At 48.8% G+C, this 19,961-nt stretch overlaps 3 protein-coding genes across 3 annotated transcripts; 1 reads left to right on the top strand and 2 right to left on the bottom strand.

Moving 5' to 3' along the window:
• Positions 1 to 2,094: 2,094 nt before the first annotated feature.
• Positions 2,095 to 4,360, top strand: LOC123442723 (probable 3-beta-hydroxysteroid-Delta(8),Delta(7)-isomerase). Its single transcript, XM_045118849.1, has 4 exons — positions 2,095 to 2,412; positions 2,504 to 2,650; positions 2,763 to 2,871; positions 3,965 to 4,360. Exons 1-4 carry the CDS (start codon positions 2,277 to 2,279, stop codon positions 4,221 to 4,223), a joined length of 651 nt encoding a protein of 216 aa, XP_044974784.1. The 5' UTR covers positions 2,095 to 2,276; the 3' UTR covers positions 4,224 to 4,360.
• Positions 4,279 to 5,825, bottom strand: LOC123442722 (KIN17-like protein). Its single transcript, XM_045118848.1, has one exon. The coding sequence runs from the start codon at positions 5,778 to 5,780 to the stop codon at positions 4,383 to 4,385; it is 1,398 nt and encodes a 465-aa protein (XP_044974783.1). The 5' UTR covers positions 5,781 to 5,825; the 3' UTR covers positions 4,279 to 4,382.
• A 2,964-nt stretch (positions 5,826 to 8,789) lies between these two features.
• LOC123439384 (F-box protein PP2-B10-like) lies at positions 8,790 to 12,084 on the bottom strand. The gene is made up of 2 exons (XM_045116104.1): positions 11,466 to 12,084; positions 8,790 to 9,566 (listed from the first exon to the last, which is right to left on the bottom strand). The coding sequence occupies exons 1-2, from the start codon at positions 11,975 to 11,977 to the stop codon at positions 9,140 to 9,142; spliced, it is 939 nt and encodes a 312-aa protein (XP_044972039.1). The 5' UTR covers positions 11,978 to 12,084; the 3' UTR covers positions 8,790 to 9,139.
• Positions 12,085 to 19,961: the final 7,877 nt, after the last annotated feature.

Genomic DNA, 19,961 nt, shown 5'->3' with positions numbered 1-19,961 from the left:
TGACTATCATCGATCAACTGGCTAGCCAACTAGAGGCATGCTAGGGACGGTGTTTTGTCTATGTATCCACACATGTAAATGAGTCTTCATTCAATACAATTATAGCATGGATAATAAACTATTATCTTGATACAGGAATTATAATAATAACTATATTTATTATTGCCTCTAGGGCATAATTCCAACACTATGATGGTGTAATTATGACAATCGGTAACGAACGAAAAAATTCACCAAAACATGTCAACATGAGATCTTGTTTTGAAGGTCTTGTCGAGACGTACCTGTCGGTGAAAACGGATATCTAATCGAATTATTGATTTGTCAGAAAAATCATTTTCAAAAATTAATAATGTGACCATGCCAGTACGAGGTAGAAGATTCCGACAAGCATGCACGTCCATTTTATATAGACAAAATTCCATTGAACATTAAATAGTAACCATATGAAGGAAAAATAAATACATGCATGCAGCGCTGGTCCCAAGCCACGACACGGGAACGGCCTAGTGCGGCGCCACTGATTAGAGTTTCTATTTAACCTCATGCGTAAAAGTTTTTGGCATCTAACCTTTTTCTATGACCATTGTTTTTAGCGATGTGTTATCCTATCGTCAAAGATAGAAAAAGGGTTTGATCTAAATTTTTTCCCCAATCACCAAAGAAAATAATGATAAAAAGGTTAAATTCGAAAAAAATTGATCAAATCGTGCTAGGCTAAGAGCAACTCCAACGGACCGATCCAAACAAATGGCGAATTTGTTTGCTTTTTGTCCGTTTGGGTCGGCCGCCTGCCCGGCGTCCGTCCTGTTTTAGATTTGGGTCGGCAGTGCGTCCAACGCGTCAACTCATTTCATGTCCGCAATCAACATTTAAAAAAGGACCCGCGGCCGATCATGCCAGCGGCCATGTCTCATGCCGGCACCATGCCAGCGTCGGTATACAATGTCGGCTTAAAAAAAATAACACCACGGTTCATGCTGGCGCATTCGCCAGCCGGCCGACACACATGCCAGCACACAAAAAGGGTGTGACTTGAGTTCGACCACGCCATCGCGGCCCCTGTGGTCATGCCAGCACACATGTCGGCATCCAAAAAATATGGCGCTCGTCGCCATAGATCACTCGTCGTCGAACTGGAGCATGTCGGCATGCATCTTCTCAAACCACGACCTCTTCCTTAGTGACACGGTGTTAAGATCCACCTTCATGATCTCCACCCCGGTCATCATGCTCGCGTCTGCCGCGCGCGTTTCCTCGCTCCTTCGGTTGACGAGTCAGCGGCCACCGGTGTGGCGTTGAGGTCAATGGGCACGGGTGCGGGCGTGGAAGGCACGACCACGCTCACCTCGTGCGAGCACTCCCCCGAGAGGCGGGAGGCCTGCAGGTAGACGTTGAAGCCGGGCACCGGGTTGCAAGCCGACGCGGCGGCCGAGTCGGGCAGCACCGTCTGAGGGAAGGCGGATGAGCCGGTGCTGACCGCGACGGCCACAGCGGCGTTGATGAGCCTGTGCTGGCTAGGGTTTAACCCTCGCATGCAGAGTGCCTCCCTCGTTGCCGCTGCGACGCGGACATTGGTGACATGCTGCTGCGCGGCGGCGGCGGCCGCCGCGATGGCTTCATCCCTCGCGTCCGGCGCGTGCCTCCGATCCTTTCTCTTGACCAACTCCTTTGCCTGCTACTCGAGCGTCAACACCTTCTTCGGCTTCGGTGCGGCGGCCTTTCGGTGGGCGCGAGGCTTGCCTTAACCGGACGAGGCGAGGAAGGCAAGGTCGGCGACGGCATCGAGGTCGAGGTCGTCGTCCGTGGCGGGCGTGGGGCGGGAGCGTTTTAGGGGGAAATGGTGGTGGATGCCATCGACCGACGGACCCGGGAAGAGGAGTAGGTGCGCGTGCACGTCTGTCTCGTGTTCGCACCGACGTAAATCCGGTTTAAAATTAGGCGAACGACTCTAACGAACGGACACCTACGAAATGGCTCTCCGTTGAAGTTGATCTAACTAACGACAAAGAATAAAATTTGGCCGGATTGCGTGGTGGCCGTCTCCCACGTGATGATTTGATTGATGTGCTCAGTTTTTCCAATCGGACGGCGATGATCCCAACGTCCGTCCAATGCCCCCATGTGCTGCCCCCTGTTTACAAAACTCGTGGCGTGGGCGCGCATGAGTGACAACAACCCACCCAATCCACACAGCAGCACAGCCGAGTTGACCAGCGCAGATTTGCTCCATCTCCATCTCCGGCTCCCAGATCGAGACGCCGCCGGCGGCGGCGATGGGCGCGCACCCCTACGTGCCGGCGAGCCTGGACCTCCCGGGCTACGTGCCGCTGCGGCTCACCCAGCTCGAGATCCTGGCGGCATACCTCGGCACCTCCCTCTTCGTCGTCGCCGCCGTCTGGCTCCTCTCCGGTAACAAAAACACCACCTTCCCCAATCCCAACCCCCCCGCCCCAACCGAGATCTCGTCGGCCGTCGGCCAGCTCACGCCTCCGCCGCGCAGGGAGATGCCGCAGGCTGTCCGGGGCCGACCGCCTGCTCATGTGCTGGTGGGCCTTCACCGGCCTCACCCACATACTCATCGAGGGGCCCTTCGTCTTTACCCCCGGTTTCTTCACCAAGACCAGCCCCAACTTCTTCGACGAAGTCTGTAAGTTGGTTCCCATCCCGATTCTTCACGTTCTGCTCCAAATCGAGGTCGGTCAAGATGGAGTTTTTGATGTGGCTGGACCTGCCTGTCGATCTGTTGTGCTGTTGTCCAGGGAAGGAGTACAGCAAGGGTGACTCCAGGTACGTCGCCAGGGACACCGCCACCGTCACCGTCGAAGGAATCACGGCCGTGCTGGAAGGCCCTGCCTCGCTGCTCGCGGTGTACGTCTTCTCATCTTGTTTATTATGATCACGGAGACCTTTGGTACCCAGCACACGAAGCTTGCTCTGCTTCTTGTGTAGTGCTAATTGGACTGCATCTGCAGACTTTCTGTGTCAATCTTTAGTTAAATCTTGTTTGCTATGTTCAATCGAGCATGATTCACTTCGATTCTGGTATGTGCTTAAGACGTGGGCGTCACTCATTTCACAACCCCGTTCTTTCACTAAGATGCGAGGCCCTGATCTCCATGACAGAGCATCGTTCTCGTAATTAACATTGGTTCATAACTTGACGGCATGTGCAAAATGGAGTTCAGGATCTGATTTGTCATAAACCATGTAAGTTCATAATTTGGTGAGGCGTGCCGCTGGTAGATGCTTCAACAGAGCATATATTTGCAGCGTTGTTCAGATCCACAAGTAGCGTGGTCCTCCTGCATTCAATAAAACTAGCATTGTATTTGCCTGATATAGGAGGCAGGAAAGATAATGCAATGCCAACAGATTGCGGAATTCATGACTGAATGGTGTCTGTTTTCATGTGCTTTCTTGTGCATATCAGCATATGTTTTCTGGCCCTGGAAGAAACAAGCATATGATGATTTAATTATTTGAGTGAATCTAGACTGTATAATAAGGTCCAAGTAGTGTATGCTTAAGAGAAATTTTGGAGTGCTTACTGCCAAGTATTCTTTCAAAAATCATCCGTCAACATCTAAACTCAATAGACTTAGTTTTGCATTTTACAAAATGTCGAAAATGTAAAAACCAATTGATGATTTTGCAGATTGATGTTCTTCGCAGATGATTTATAAACAGTTGTGTTTTCGGCTTGTCCCAACTTAAAATGACTTGACCGCAAAGCTTAGCAATTCAAGGCAGTAGCACTATTTCTACTGGACTTGTTCCAGAGGTCTGAAGAATCTCCTCGCTGCATTTTCAGTCTGCACCTATTTCTAAAAATGGCATGCTCATCTTATTCTTGTCTGATAGAAATCCGTAGCCGATGTAGCTAATATGAAGTTTCGCTTCATTGCTGTTCTAATTTTAACGACGCCTCTATTTCATCCTGACAATTGTTTGGTGGCTGCAGCTATGCGATCGCATCGCGCAAGTCGTACAGCCATATCCTCCAGTTCGCGGTGTGCCTGGGTCAACTCTACGGATGCATCGTCTACTTCACCACCGCCTACTTGGACGGCTTCAACTTCTGGATCAGTCCGTTCTACTTCTGGGCATATTTCATCGGCGCAAACAGTTCGTGGGTTGTGATTCCGTTGCTGATCGCGAGGAGGAGCTGGAACAAGATCTGCACGGCGGTTCACCAAAGCGAGAAGGTCAAGACTAAGTAATTCCTGTAACTGGCAGATAGGGTTTGGCTGCAACCAGGACACACTGAAATTCTTGTTTTACCACCAGAAATTTGCTTGCTTGTATTGCAATTGTACCCTTTACAAACTACATTGTCTGAAACAAGTATGCAGTACTACATACATTGTCTTTTTTCTAGCTTACATGCATTTTTCTTGAGCAAGCTTGCAGATGTCCTCATACTCGACGGCGTCGAGAACTGTGCCGTCATAGAGGCCCTTCTCAACCCGCAGTCTGGCAGAGAACCTCTCCATGTCCACCGAGAGCAGGCTCGCGGTCGACCCTCGGTAAGCGCCATTGACGATCCGTACCAGCCCGCCGATCTGCGGGATGACGGTCTCGAGCTCATCTTGGTCGACCCTGACGACATGCTTGCTCTCCAGCATCTCGATCTCGCCGAAATACCGGTTTATCACCCTCTTCACCAGCCCCTTCTGCTTGTAGTAGTGGTGCCCCTTTTGGGCCAGTGATCTGCTCATCACCTTGACCACGATGCCAGGGCACAGCCAGTGGCCCTTCCGGTTGCTCCGGTCCTTGGCCTTCTCCTCCTCCTCCATCAGATCATCAATGGCCGGTCTCCTCGTGTCCCTTGCTTTCCCGACGTCTTTCCCCTTGTTGTTGGTCATCTCTTCTTCCTCAGAGCCCGATCTCATCTTCGGCTTGTCGTCAAAAGGGTTAACGTCGGGTGTCGCCGGAGGAGCGGCGCGGTGGAGTGCGATCGCGATCTTCCCAGTCGCCTTGTTGAACTCCTTGGCATTCTCCTGCTGTTCTTCTTGACCAGCCTCGCCTGATTCCGAATGATCATCCCCACTCTTCCCTGAGTCGCCATTGTCATCGCCATTAGCCTCGGCCATGGATGTCTTCCGGGCACGCGCAATCTGCCGGGCAATCACGAGCTCCTCCGAAACGGACTCGGCCCTCTTGCGCTTGAGCCCGGCCATGGCGGCCTGCTCGGAGTCCCTGTCGATGTATTCGATGAACCAGCCCTTGGGCGTGAGCTCGACCCTGGCGAGGCCCTGGCGGCCGAGGAACTCGACGAACTCGGTGAGCGTGGCCCAGCGCGTGGAGTTCATGTGCACGTGGCGGCGGTCGGCGACGAGCTGGTTGTAGACGGCGGCGGCGGCGACGCGGGAGCCGCGGTGGCCGTGGCGGAGCAGGGCGAGGAACGCCGCGAGGAACTCGCCGGAGAAGCGGTCGACGGCGCGGCCGGGGGCCTGGCCGAAGACGGCCATCTGCCGCCGGTGCGACTCCGACGAGCAGTGGCACTTGAAGCCGTTCTCGTTGCGGCACTGCTTCTCGCACATCTGGCAGTACCACCGCAGCTTCTGCAGCCCCTTGGCCTTCGCCCGGTTCGCCGTCGCCTTCAGCTCGTTCTTCCCCATGGCGCCGGCGCCGCCGGGTAACGCCGTGTGGTTGTGGGGATGGTGGAGGGGTTTGTGAAGGCGTTCGTCTTCTCTTTTTGTGGAGGGTTTGGGTTGGCGGACTAGTCGGTGACTGACACGTATCCTACTCGGACACGTATGCCGCATGACAAGCATATGGGAATCCGTCGCGAATAAGTAATTTTACCAGAGTCGGGATAGGCGTGTTGGATCCACCCTTTATCCATTTCGTTAAGGTCCGTGCGGTTTTCGTCCGTATAAACTAGTAATTACAGACTCAATTTTATGGGTCTGCCATGCATTCACTTGGATGTTTAGTAAACATCCCTTAGAGGATGTTTGGATCACTAGAGACTAAAGACTAGTAGTAGTCACCTTTAGTCAGTAAACCTCCAAACACCCCTGACTAATGAGTGACTAAAACTAGTTTAGTCCCTAGTCACCTCACCCCCAACTTTTACTGACTAAAGTCTCTTCTCTATTTAATTGGCGGGCCCATCCTGTTACGGGCTCACCCTCCCATGCGGACACGCTAATGGAAGGGAGATAAATGAAAGGAAGAGAGAATAATTTAATACTGAGACATTTAATGTTGACTAGTAGTAGTCACCTTCCAAACAGGGCCTCACTATAAACTTCTAGTCTGACTACTACTAGTCACATGACTAGAGAGTATCCAAACACCCTCTTACTTGGACGACCGTTCGATCTACGTGCGTAGCTGTTTGATTCGCGTGCGGGGTTTCGGTCGGACATCCAATAATTTCTGAAACGACGGATGAGTTGTAGAAATGATCGCTTTGTTGTAAAAAATAAACTTTGGATCCATTAATTCCTGAAACAACAGTTGAGTTTGAGAAACAATCGTTTTGTTGTAGAAAAATTTTCTTTGTCTTTCTGCAACATAGATACTGTTGTGGAAGAAATTTTTGCAACAAAGGTCATGTTTCAGAAACTTAGTTGCGAATTCTGCTGGAGACGAACCCCTTCCATTTCTCCATGGACAGGCCGGCAGGGCCACGAGCAGGCTGTGATGCGGCGGCGCTCGGCGGCGTGAGAAGACGTAGGCGCTCCTGGCCACCCACCCACACCGGCGTCGTCAACCCCACCCACGGCGGTCGGCTCCCCACCTTCACCTTCCCCAGCCCTCCGCCACCCGCCATCCTCCTCTCTCGACCCCCCTTCTGTCACACTCGTCAAGGATGACAACAGCGCTCCGCTACTCCAGCGCCGCTCGGGTCCTGCTCCAGATCCGCCACCTCACATCCAGCGCCGGTGCACGGAGATCCAGCGCCTCCGTCGCATAGAAACTCGTCGCCGGCGAAAAAGACTCGGTCTTTTTGACCTCCGGTGTGTGAGTGGAGGCAGGGTGTGAGGCTGGATGGTGGGAAGAAAGGGCCGCTGGAAGAGGTCGGTGATGGGCAAAAGGAGAGGGTGGCGACAGTGGATCCAGGAGACGAGGGCGAGCTGGTACGGAGTGGAGCAAGCTGGTCGAAGTGAGTGAGTGAAGGGGTAATTTCGAAAAGTCCAAAGATCTCGTAACGTGCGAAAAATTTGCCTATCAAACCTAAAACGTCTTATAATTCGGTACTGAGGGAGTATGACTGATATTGCCATGGGGGATGAATACAAATTAGTGTATGTTTTTTCTTGGGCCAAAGCCCTCCATACACCCTTTAATGACTTTCCTTTGTGCCATAACGAAAGTGGTAATTTCAGTGATGGGCATAATGTTTTGCTAACCTTGCATGTGCATAACCTAATGAGTTGCAATAGTTGATGTTGGGGACTGGTCATAAGACAACTTTCGCTAGTAGAAACTTGCACTTTGAAGAAAGATGCATGAGAAAATAATTGCCATGAAGTGCATGTAAGATTGGCTGTTCGTTAGAAAAAAAAAGTAGGTATGGTGCATGAATTTGTAACATGTATATTTACCATAACTCATTGTCATGATTTTCTAAGAAAAAAGTTGAAAAAAATCAGATAATATCTTCTTATTTTAATTAATTAGAATAAACTTCCATCATAAATTGAATGGAAATTGCCATCATATGATGCATCAATTTGGAAGGCGTTGAGAGTATGTTTTGACGTCTAGTTTGTAAAAAGAAGAAAACAATGTGTCTGCGCTTGTCATAAACTTTGACTCTGTTGTTTGCCTTCATATCATAACAAAAATCATTGAAAATGGAGAAAATGGGAGTTGCCTTTATATACTGTTGTAATTGACCATTATCATATTACTCTCTTAAAGTGTGTTGGAGTATCCGCCTTCTCAAGCCATCCAGTGATCATTATAACTAACTTCACCCCATGAGGATCAAACACGAGATTTTACACATGTATCTGGTAGAGGCAAAACATACTTTTAGATTGCAGTGGAGGCGATGTTTTGTCGGTAGCGAGACTTCGTCAATCTTTTTTTTTTTTTGAATTAAAACGACAGGTGCTCTGTCTTTTCATTAAAGATTAGGGATATACAAAAGAGTGAGCAGTCATCCAGTGAACGCTGCCTGTACATAGTAAGATTCTACAGCGCTAGTCTTACAACATCAAGATCGGCTTTGATCAGAGAGGTCACACCATCCGCCGCAATAGATTTAGTGTTGAAGTCCGTCTGTTCCTCTCGTTCCAGATGTGCCAAGCAAAGTAGGCAGCAGCAGCAGCTATTTCTCTGGAGTTCTGGGAGTGGTTGCGCCACCATTGTGAGATTGACTGAGGGTTTACTGGCAGTGTTGGGTAGCTCAAAGACCGTGCTAGGTGTAATCTGTTCCGAACCTCCATGGAGAAAGGGCATGCGCTGAAGAGGTGGAGGGCAGTTTCAGGGAGCTGGCGGCAGAGAGAGCACATCGCGGTGTGATCACTTCCATGTGCTCTCAATCTGTCGATGGTTGGCAATCTGTTTTGAGCCAAAGTCCAAATAAAGAACTGCACTTTTCTTTCAATCTTGAGTCTCCAGATGCTGTTAGCCTCAGGATTGGCGACAGAGCCAATGAACTGGCAGGAATATGCTGACTTGGCGGTGTAACTCTTGTTCTTCGTCCAGATCCAGTCAATGGTATCTCTAGATTCAGATAAGTTGACATTCTGAATCTTCTCCCATAGAAGCAGGAAGGATTGCAGCTGGTATCTCTAGATTCAAATAAGTTGACATTTTGATACTTCGTCAATCTAAAAACCAGCTGGCCGAGCCTCTTATAGGTGCTCATAGAAATAGAGTGTACATGAATGCAAACATATGATTGAGTCCATATACGTGCATAGGAGCATATGCATGTGTACCATGTTTCTATATAAACACCTCTCATGCAATGCAAAAAAAGAAAAGGCAGAAGAATCAGTCCCTGTCATCACTAATTAAGAAACTCGAAATAAAAAGTTGTCCAAATTACTATTCACAACCTACACACGCACGATTACATACCACCTCACCGACTGGATGAACCGATATTCATCGTACAAGCAATGTGCGCGTACGTCCGTAGTAACTCGAGGTCTCCGGTATCGATCCATCACAGGGGCCTGAACTCGACGCCTTCCACGACGAGCCCGCGCTTGGGGTACCACCCCAGCATCTCGAAGCTCACCGCCACCTCCTCCCCGACCACCGCTGCCCCGTCGCCGGTGCGCAGCCGCCCCATCTCCACCTCCCACCACCCGTCGCCGCGCTGCGCCGGCCCCCTCGCCTCGACATTCCCGCCCCTGAACCTACGTGCCTCGGCGGTGTCGGGGCGGAGGCACACCGTTTGGCGGCACGGGGCACTGCGGCCGACGCTGACCGTCGTCTCCTGGTCCGGGAAGCTCAGGCCGCGGTGGGCGTCCGTGGTGGCGAAGACGAGGTACGCCGCGTAGGCGGTGGCCGGCGTCAGCTCCGCCGTGGGGAGCCGGCCGTAGATGTCCAGGCATGTGCAGTCCACCAGCTGGGCCACGTCCGCGAACCTGATATATAATACAAATTTTACAGTTAAATCTATGTGGGTGCGCGGAATGATTTCTTCATCGGCGGATTAATAACTCAAGATCAACCACATACTATTACTATCTACCTTTTTAATTAACATGTTGTGGCGATGCAACATTTTACTTACGGCGACGATCACTTTTCTCTATGTGCAAGTATAAAAAGGTTGATATATAATGTAAAGGCATTGCCAATCATTTAAATCAGCAACACTCAGTCAGTCAAAGTTTTCCAGAGACGATTTATACTTATATTGTATCTTTCTTTTCTGCGAGAGCACTTATGTTGTATCTAGAACAAGGAATCAGACGCAACTGGAGAAACCGCGTAGTATAAGAAGAAAGCTGCTTATTTTCTGAAAGAGAAAGGCAGACAGCTAATAATAGTCAATATCAGCACAAGGACGCCACTGGTAGTAAAATATTTAATAATCTTTGTAATAGAAGGGCTAACTTGGGAGGGGGATCTTTGAAACCTTGGTGTATATACACATTAAATACAAAAGAAATTAAGCAACTCAACAAAAAATTTAAAAATGTCTTTGAAATAAACTTGACATTCCATTATAACTACAAGAAAAACTCCACAAAAATAAAATTACGCTTTGATTTTTTTTGAAGACAAATTTTCGATCAAAATAGTGTGGGTAGTGATCTATAATAGCAAATAATTTATGTCTCTCTTGTCCAGAATTCAATGTTGACTTTTTTATGAAATTTTATATAATAGCAGGGAAAAAAGTCAAGTTTAATCTACAATTATTTAAAACTATTTTAACTTTTTAATTAATTATTAAAAAAATCCATATAAGATGCATATACATCCAGGAACCAAAGTGTATTTCCCGACAAACTTACCGGCGTCGATCCACCTCACTCATGTGATTCATGGACACAGATAGGATGCGATTATTGTGGCAATTAGTGGGTAATCACGTGTGCAAGTTGACGAGTGATCAAGTGATGATGATGGATGCCAAATTATCGGGGAGGTGCGGTGGCGGTGGAGTTGACTTTATTACATCGTGGCCACAAGCACGCGCATGCACTTGTCTAATTGTTCCTGCCTGACCCCTCAAAAAAGAAATATTCCTACCTGGCGTCGGTGATTTCTGCCGGTTTTCTACGACCCTGTCGGGGGAAAACGATCGCATGGTTTGTGGACGTGAATTTCCGCGACAAGTCTCGCCGTTGGACTTGGCTAGCTGCATCCTCTTGGTTGGAATCTGGAAGGAAATGGAATAGGCACAACGACAAAAGAGAAGGTTCGTGCATGCATTGTAGACTAATAGGTGTTCTTTGTGTTCTAGGTGAAAAGTATTCCTTCCGTCACGGTTTAAAAGGCACGCTCGAAAATCTCTGTGATTAAGGTAGTCATCGATTGGTTATGAGATGTAACAGGTGTAGATGCTAATGCGCCTATTCAACTAAGAAAATACTAATACTAATCCGTGAGCAGCAAATTGAAATGGCGCATGCATTACTAGTACTAGTACTAATTAATAAGAATAATTGATTTCCCGCCTTAAACGTTGTCTATTTTAAAAACGCACGCAAGTTTAACTATGTCTTCCAAACCGTGACGGATGGAGTACTGTTATTATTTTACAAAAAGAATGTACTAGTATCGCATAAGTAGCAATTAAATCCAGCTTTTACATCGAGATAACGCCTAAAATCATTCGGGATGCACACGATAAATTTTTTAATAAACCACAAAATTACAGCAGCAGGCCAGCAGCACTCTAAGGATCACCAAAGACAGCACTCGGAATAGATCATGAGATTTAGTTAAAGTTAAAAGATGGCAATGGAGTTGGTTGATCCGGAGTGGGGGGGAAATGAGAAGCGAACAAGGATGGAGGTGGATGTTTGTACCTGGAGAGCGGGTGGGGCGTCCACCTCCAGCTGAACTCGCCGTCCTCCCACGGCAGGCTGAGCCTCCTCGCCGACAGCGCCACGCACTTGGCCCCGCTCCCCCTGGCCAGCCACACCGCCATGCCGCCGCCGCCGCCGTCCACCAGCGCGGCCACGTCGCTGAGCCCGAGGTACGTCTCCTTCTTGCTCGACGCCGCCCCCGCCCCCGCCGTGGAGCCGGAGCGCGAGAGGGGGAAGCTCCGCGCCGGCGCCGGCGCCTGGTGCAGCTGGAGGATGGCGCGGTAGTCCGGCGGGAGGAAGCGCGCCCAGACGGCGTCCGACTCGGCGGCGTCGCGGAAGCAGGGCGACACGGCGGCGCAGCGGCACGCGTCCCGCGGGGAGGTGAGCGCCAGCACGTGCGCCACGCACGCCTCCGGGAGGTCGCACAGCCGCGTCCTGTCCTCCTCCTCCTCCTCCGCCGCCGCCGTCGCCATGGACATCGACATGGACGTGCCAGGCCCGTGACTGCCCATCGATCCAGCCGCGGCCACCCTCGTCTATGCGTGTTGTTGCGTTGTGTGCCCGGGATTGGGTGTGCGTATACAGTTATATACCGTACCGTACGGCATGTATGTATGACAGGTGGGGGGGGGGGGGGGGGGGGGGGCGAGTCGGTCAAGACAAGAAGGTGACGATCGACGAAAAGGAGCCGCCGTTCCGCTGCGTGCATCGATGGAGGGCGCCGGGGCAAGCGGGCTATATGTTGCCGTGAGCCGACCACGTCCATGGTGGATGACGACGTGACACTCTGTGTTTGTCGCTCTTTCTTTCTCGTCGAAAATATAAAGCATCTTAAATATAATAAAAATTATATCGAGATCTCTAGACCACAGGACGACCATTATCATCGTAAAAACTAGAGGCCGACATGTTGTTGTCGTTGCTCCCCTACCACAGGACGACCATTATCACCGTCAAAACTAGGGTCCTATGTGGACGTGTTGTAATGGTTTTCGTCAGATTTTCCGTTAATCAATCGGAAAATTCTCTTCTTCTTAATTAATGAGATAAGGCAAAGCTTTTGCACCGTTTCAAAAAAAAAACAATGGCTGGTGAAAGTAAGTTTCAGTCTCGAATTATTCCTGGTCTTGCCGTCCTGAGAAAAGGATCAGTTTGTGATTGCTGCAGATGAAGAGACGCTGATGTGCCAAGTCGCCCTGACGCTGGAACCTAGATCTTGTAGGACTCGTATGTCGGCCGATCCGCAAATTTGTTTTTCCTGTGCCCAGTCCCACGATGCAAGCGCTTGCGGCCTACATGTCTGGTCTACGCCTTAGCTCTGTTGGTGTTTGAAAAAAAAGACCCCATGCAACTGGGGCCTGTGTCGGACACACATGTTGCACTACCCTCGGCTCGGCCTGATGATGATAGACATAAGTCTTCATGCACGTATCCCTAGGGACAAGTGCCCTGGAGCCGCAGTCTTGGCCATTGAACCTTTTAATAATAGATTTAAAGCAACTCACCTCAAGTCTCGTCTTTGTTCACGCACAAAGAAAAAGCCTAACCTTATCGCCCCAAGGAGACAACGGAAATATACGCCGTAGCTCGAGACTATGTTCAGATGCACGAACACAAGGAAGATTCAAGTCCGTAAGACAAGCTCAAAGAAGAAGTGTCGCTATCCATTCAACCAGCACACATACAAGGACCGAAAAACCCCCAAACCTAAACTACTAGCCGGAACGAATTCGCCAAAATTCCCCTCTCCGCCATTGCCTTCGCAACAAGGACAGGCGTATCCACAGAATCATCGGTGAAACATATAGGCCAGAGCTTTGCCCTAGCCGTCAAAGAAATATGGAGAAAACGCTTGGAGAAAAAGACAAGCTCGAAGAAGAAGTGCCGCCATCCGTCCAACCAGCACACATACAAGGACTAGGAAACCCTAACCTAAACTACTAGTCGGAGCAAGAACAGACGAATCCACAGACTCGTTGGTGAAACTTAGGGCATATTTGGGACTGCTCCACTTCACCAAAATCAGCTTCACTTCATCAAATTTATTTTGAAGCAGTCTCTAAGCTATAACACTACCAAAAGAATGTTTGGCTTTCACCTAGCTCCAACTTCAAGAATGGAAAATTTGATGAAAAGAATCTATTTGATTGGTTGAGGGGGGGGGGGGGAAATGAAGGGGTATCCACTTATTGATGACACTGGTGGGTAATTTCCTTCTAATTCCAGCTTCTAGAGTGTTTTTTTGAAGCACCCTCTGAAGAGTTTCATAAAAACTTTAAAATTGTATTCGAGATTCTAACTTTTTTACGGAGCAGTATATCGTGAAGTTATCATGTTTGGCTTCTGTTTTTTGAAATGAAATTGAATTTTAAGAAGCAGAACAGTCTTAAACAGGCTCTTAACTAGAGGCTAGAGCTTGCCGTAGCCGTCAAAGAAATATAGAGAAAACGCTTGGAGAAAAAGACTACGCGGATTATCCAAGGATTCGCTTATTTTACGTCTGGCCGTCAGGAACTTCCTAGCAATTAACTAGTGTTCATCGAGTTCTCGGCAAGGAAGCAAGGATGGATGATTGGGCGGTGAGAGATACTTGGACTTCCAGGCAAAAGATTCCCCCAAAAGCTCCATCCCTACAATTGTCTGGAGAAGATTCATTGGATCACTTGGGTTGGTAGCAACCACGGCCGGGGTTCCTTTCATCTCTGAGAGCCAAAGTGTAGACCGGAATCCAACGGACCGCACCTCGTCATTCACACACTAGCTAGAGAACCGTATGAAATTTGCATGTTGGGAATTCTTTTTCCTAAGCAAATGATTTGACTGTAAGTATAATACAGGTTGTTTCATGCATGGCCTCCTCCCATGGAACACAAGGGCTAGGTACGAATTTCAATCCAGAAAAACGTGCTGGTATATTATACAGGTTGTTTAGTTGCGTGGCAGAGAGCGTGCTGTTTATTCTAGAAGGATTAGGTGCATGGTGTATCGTTGAGACAACATCTCCCTAACCTTGAACACGGCGTCCCAGTAATAAAAAAGGAAAAGAAGGAACTTGAGCGTAATGTAATTTTCCATTTCAAATTAAACGCATGTAAAGTGGCCCATGAGAAAATCATATTATCTTCACTTTCTAATCCTACGAATTATTCAAACAAGTTATATATGAAAGTCCTTATAAGAAACAGAATCTTCCAAAGCTCATGTAAAACTCCTTTGAACCAAAGAGGCTCTCCGTCACAATATTTTGAGGGAGTCTCTCTAGCTCCATTTATCGCACCTTGACTTTCTTCAACGTTAGACATTTAAAAAACATCAAGATCAAGTACAGGACACTATTTTTCTCATGTAGAGAATGATAGCAAGGAAAAACCACTCACACACGTAACAAGGACAGCATGAATCACTCTCACATGGAATTTAGCCGCCAAGACGATGAGAACATACACTACAACAACAGCAACAATGATGCAGATGTTGTGGGTTTCAACCTCTTTTCCAAGAAAAGAAAAACAAGAACGACCGTGCCCTCATCTACTCCACTCGCCACCACATGATATCATGTTATAGTTGTATCGCAGGTGTCCCTTCGCCATGCAAGTTTCCAGTTGTAAACTAACGAATTTCGTGTTCCGGTTGTGTTGGCATCAGTGCTAAAATAATAATTTTACTTAGATCATCTACATTTGAACCCCTCAAATCCATCCCAAACGATCGGGCAGGTCGTCCGGTCACTAACCAGTCACAAATATTCGACCCAGACGGACCTCTCAAACCGGTCCCAAACGCTCGAGCTCACCGACACCCTTATTTCCAACCCAAATATGGGGCGGATACGAGGGAGCCCGGGCTGAGCGGCACCCCTTATTTCCAATCCAAATATGGGGCGGATATGGGGGAGCTCGGGTGCGCCCGGGCACGTCTGCCACGTCGGACCCGACAGCTCGACCCTACCTCAAATTGCACCAAATCACCCAAATCCTTCCTCCTCCGCCCACCGCCCTCCAACTGCGCCCGACCCCTCGCCGTCCGGCACCCTTACTCTCCATCCTCACCACCTGTCCCGATCCGTCGCCGTGATGTCTTCCAGACCGTCCCCTACCGCCGAGACGGAGACGGACTCCGTCTCGTTCGTCGGCGGCCCTTCCTTTGCTTCGTCTTGCAAGCCGGAGAACATCGTCCGTAAGATACGCCGTCGCCGGCAGCGACGGAGGGAGGCGGAGTTGGCGGCGTGGGTACATGCGGGCATCATTGACGAGATGTCTCCCCCGGTGTGCCGGGCTCCCCGCACCCCATCCATGCAAGCGCCGACGCGGATTGTGTCGTCCGACACCGTCGAGACCGAGGAGGATGAGACGGCCGGTTGGACCCTTCCGGATAGCTTTCCGGACACGCAGTAGTGGTCCACGTGTGTGAGTTCATGCAGCTCATTCGTGAGCGGGTGAGCACGGGCACCCCCACAGCCCGGGCTGCACTCGACATGTTCGACAAAATGTCTCAACAAGACCGGATATGTTTGCTCATGTCCGATCTAATGATTAATGTTTTGTATAGTTCACTAGTTCACACATGATAATTGCTTGCAAACCATGAACGTGTAGGAGACGTACTTGGCAAGTATGATCAATGAGAATCAAGATTCGGACCATGTGGAATATGATATTGAGGAGAGATGGACACATTTGTGATTGGTGCAACATCTGATCCCAATCCTACCAAGAAGAAGAAGAAGGGAAAGATAACGAAGGCAAGAGGGCTTGCTTTCTCAAGATATGAGGACGTCTTGTTGGTCAAATCTTGGTTAAACACAACATTGGATCCAATAAGTGGCACCGAGCAAAATGGGACCATGTATTGGGAGAAGATTTGGAAGGACTATCATGAACGAAAGGAGTATGTGGAGCCGCATCCTATCGTGAGCACCCGCAATGTGGCATCTCTCCAACATCGATGGTAAGTCATTCAAGGAGAAGTGAACAAGTACGTCGATCACTACTCACAAGTGACCAAATGGTCTCAAAGTGGAATGGGAGTGGCAACTCATGTAAGCTCGATTGCCTCATCTTATTGTCATTTCAATATGTTGGTGTGTTTTTCATTCTTGTGCTCATACGTATGTTGTATGCTAGGCGACGATGGTGGACACTTTGTATCAAGAGACCGAGAAGAGGCCATTTGCTTTTAGCCATTGTTGGCTCTTATTGGATGGCTAGCCAAAGTGGCAACAAGTTGTGGCCGAACTCAAGGCCGGCAAGAAGAGGAATGATGGCTCAAGCTCCCACCAATCCATTGGGTTGGACGATGATGACGATGATGTTGTCGTCACCAATGGAAAAGCTACCGTGCCAACGGATAACCGGCTAGTCATGGGAAATAAGTGGGAGAAGGCAAGGATCTTCCATGACGCCGCGGCTACAAAAATGTCGTCCACATGGACGGGCATTTTTTGGCAAGGGAGAACAAGAAAGAGGGAAGGTACAAGCTTATGTTGGATGCGCAAAGGGAGAGAATGGAGTGGGATTGGAGGAGGACAAAGAGGCATCTTGAAATTGAGAGGGAGAAGATCGAGTTGGAGAAGCAAGAGGTGACGATTAAATGGGAACTCCAGAAGCCCAAGACATTTGGAGAAACTGAGAGCTCGATAAGGAGTGGTTGCAACTCTCACGTGACGCGGAGGATGCAAAAAATGTTGGAAATATGCCCTAGAGGCAATAATAAAATGGTTATTATCATATTTCCTTGTTCGTGATAATCGTCTATTGTTCATGCTATAATTGTAGTAACAGGAAACAGTAATACATGTGTGAATAAATAGATCACAATATGTCCCTAGCAAGCCTCTAGTTGGCTAGCCCGTTAGTCAATAGATGATCATGGTTTCCTGATCCTGAGCATTAGATGTCATTGATAACGGGATCACATCATTGGGAGAATGATGTGACGGACAAGACTCAATCCTAAGAATAACACTAGATCGTATTGTTAGTATGCTAAAGATTTTCTAATGTCAAGTATCATTTCCTTCGACCGTGAGATTGTGCAACTCCCGGATACCGTAGGAGTGCTTTGGGTGTATCAAATGTCACAACGTAACTGGGTGACTATAAAGGTGCACTACGGGTACCTCCGAAAGTGTCTGTTGGGTTGGTACAAATCAAGATCGGGATTTGTCACTCCGTGTGACGGAGAGGTATCTCTGGGCCCACTCGGTAGAACATCATCATGAGCTCAATGTGACTGAGGAGTTAGTCACACGATGACGTGCTACGGAACGAGTAAAGAGACTTACCGGTAACGAGATTGAACAAGGTATTGGTATACCGACGATCGAATCTCGGGCAAGTTCTATACCGACAGACAAAGGGAATTGTATACGGGATTGATTGAATCCTTGACATCGTGGTTCATCCGATGAGATCATCTTGGAGCAAGTGGGAGCCACCATGGGTATCCAGACCCCGCTGATGGTTATTGGCCAGAGAGGTGTCTCGGTCATGTCTGCCTGTCTCCCGAACCCGTAGGGTCTACACACTTAAGGTTCGGTGACGCTAGGGTTTTAGGGAATTGTTATATGAGGTTACCGAAAGTTATTCGGAGTCCCGGATGAGTGTTGGGAAACATCGCATGGGAAACAAAAAATTTCCTACGCGCACGAAGACCTATCATGGTGATGTCCATCTACGAGAGGGGATGAGTGATCTACGTACCCTTGTAGACCGTACAGCAGAAGCGTTAGTGAACGCGGTTGATGTACTGGAACGTCCTCACTCCCTCGATCCGCCCCGCGAACAATCCCGCGATCAGTCCCATGATCTAGTACCGAACGGACGGCACCTCCGCGTTCAGCACACGTACAGCTCGACGATGATCTCGGCCTTCTTGATCCAACAAGAGAGACGGAGAGGTAGAAGAGTTCTCCGACAGCGTGACGGTGCTCCGGAAGTTGGTGATGACCTTGTCTCAGCAGGGCTCCGCCCGAGCTCCGCAGAAACGCGATCTAGAGGAAAAACCGTGGAGGTATGTGGTCGGGCTGCCGTGGAAAAGTCGTCTCAAATCAGCCCTAAAACCTCCGTATATATAGGTGGGAGAGAGGGGACCTTGCCTTGGGGCTCAAGGAGCCCCAAGGGGGTCGGCCGAGCCAAAGGGGGGAAGGACTCCCCCCCAAACCGAGTCCTACTTGGTTTGGTGGGTGGAGTCCTTCTCTCCTTTCCCACCTCCTCTTTTTTTTCTCTTTGATTTTTCTTCCAATGCGCATAGGGCCCTTTTGGGCTGTCCCACCAGCCCACTAAGGGCTGGTGCGCCACCCTCAAGGCCTATGGGCTTCCGCGGGGTGGGTTCCCCCCCCCCCCCCGGTGAACTCCCGGAACCCATTCGTCATTCCCGGTATATTCCCGGTAACTCCGAAAACCTTCCGGTAATCAAATGAGGTCATCATATATATCAATCTTCGTTTCCGGACCATTCCGGAAACCCTCGTGACGTCCGTGATCTCATCCGGGACTCCGAACAACATTCGGTAACCAACCATATAACTCAAATACGCATAAAACAACGGCGAACCTTAAGTGTGCAGACCCTGCGGGTTCGAGAACTATGTAGACATGACCCGAGAGACTCCTCGGTAAATATCCAATAGCGGGTCCTGGATGCCCATATTGGATCCTACATATTCTACGAAGATCTTATCGTTTGAACCTCAGTGCCAAGGATTCATATAATCCCGTATGTCATTCCCTTTGTCCTTCGGTATGTTACTTGCCCGAGATTCGATCGTCAGTATCCGCATACCTATTTCAATCTCGTTTACCGGCAAGTCTCTTTACTCGTTCCGTAATACAAGATCCCGCAACTTACACTAAGTCACATTGCTTGCAAGGCTTGTGTGTGATGTTGTATTACCGAGTGGGCCCCGAGATACCTCTCCGTCACACGGAGTGACAAATCCCAGTCTTGATCCATACTAACTCAACGAACACCTTCGGAGATACCTGTAGAGCATCTTTATAGTCACCGAGTTACGTTGCGACGTGTGATACACACAAAGTATTCCTCCGGTGTTAGTGAGTTATATGATCTCATGGTCATAGGAACAAATACTTGACACGCAGAAAAACAGTAGCAACAAAATGACACGATCAACATGCTACGTCTATTAGTTTGGGTCTAGTCCATCACGTGATTCTCCTAATGACGTGATCCAGTTATCAAGCAACAACTCCTTGTTCATAATCAGAAGACACTGACTATCTTTGATCAACTGGCTAGCCAACTAGAGGCTTGCTAGGGACAGTGTTTTGTCTATGTATCCACACATGTAAATGAGTCTTCATTCAATACAATTATAGCATGGATAATAAACGATTATCTTGATACAGGAATTATAATAATAACTATATTTATTATTGCCTCTAGGGCATAATTCAAACAATGAGATCCTGGACGTCACGAGGAGCTCCGGAATGGTTCGGAGGTAAAGATTGATATATATGACGGATGGTT

This window comes from Hordeum vulgare, chromosome 3H (assembly GCF_904849725.1).
Source record: "Hordeum vulgare subsp. vulgare chromosome 3H, MorexV3_pseudomolecules_assembly, whole genome shotgun sequence".
In the NCBI taxonomy this organism is placed as follows: Eukaryota; Viridiplantae; Streptophyta; class Magnoliopsida; order Poales; family Poaceae; genus Hordeum; species Hordeum vulgare.
This window is presented reverse-complemented; position numbering and strand designations above follow the sequence as displayed.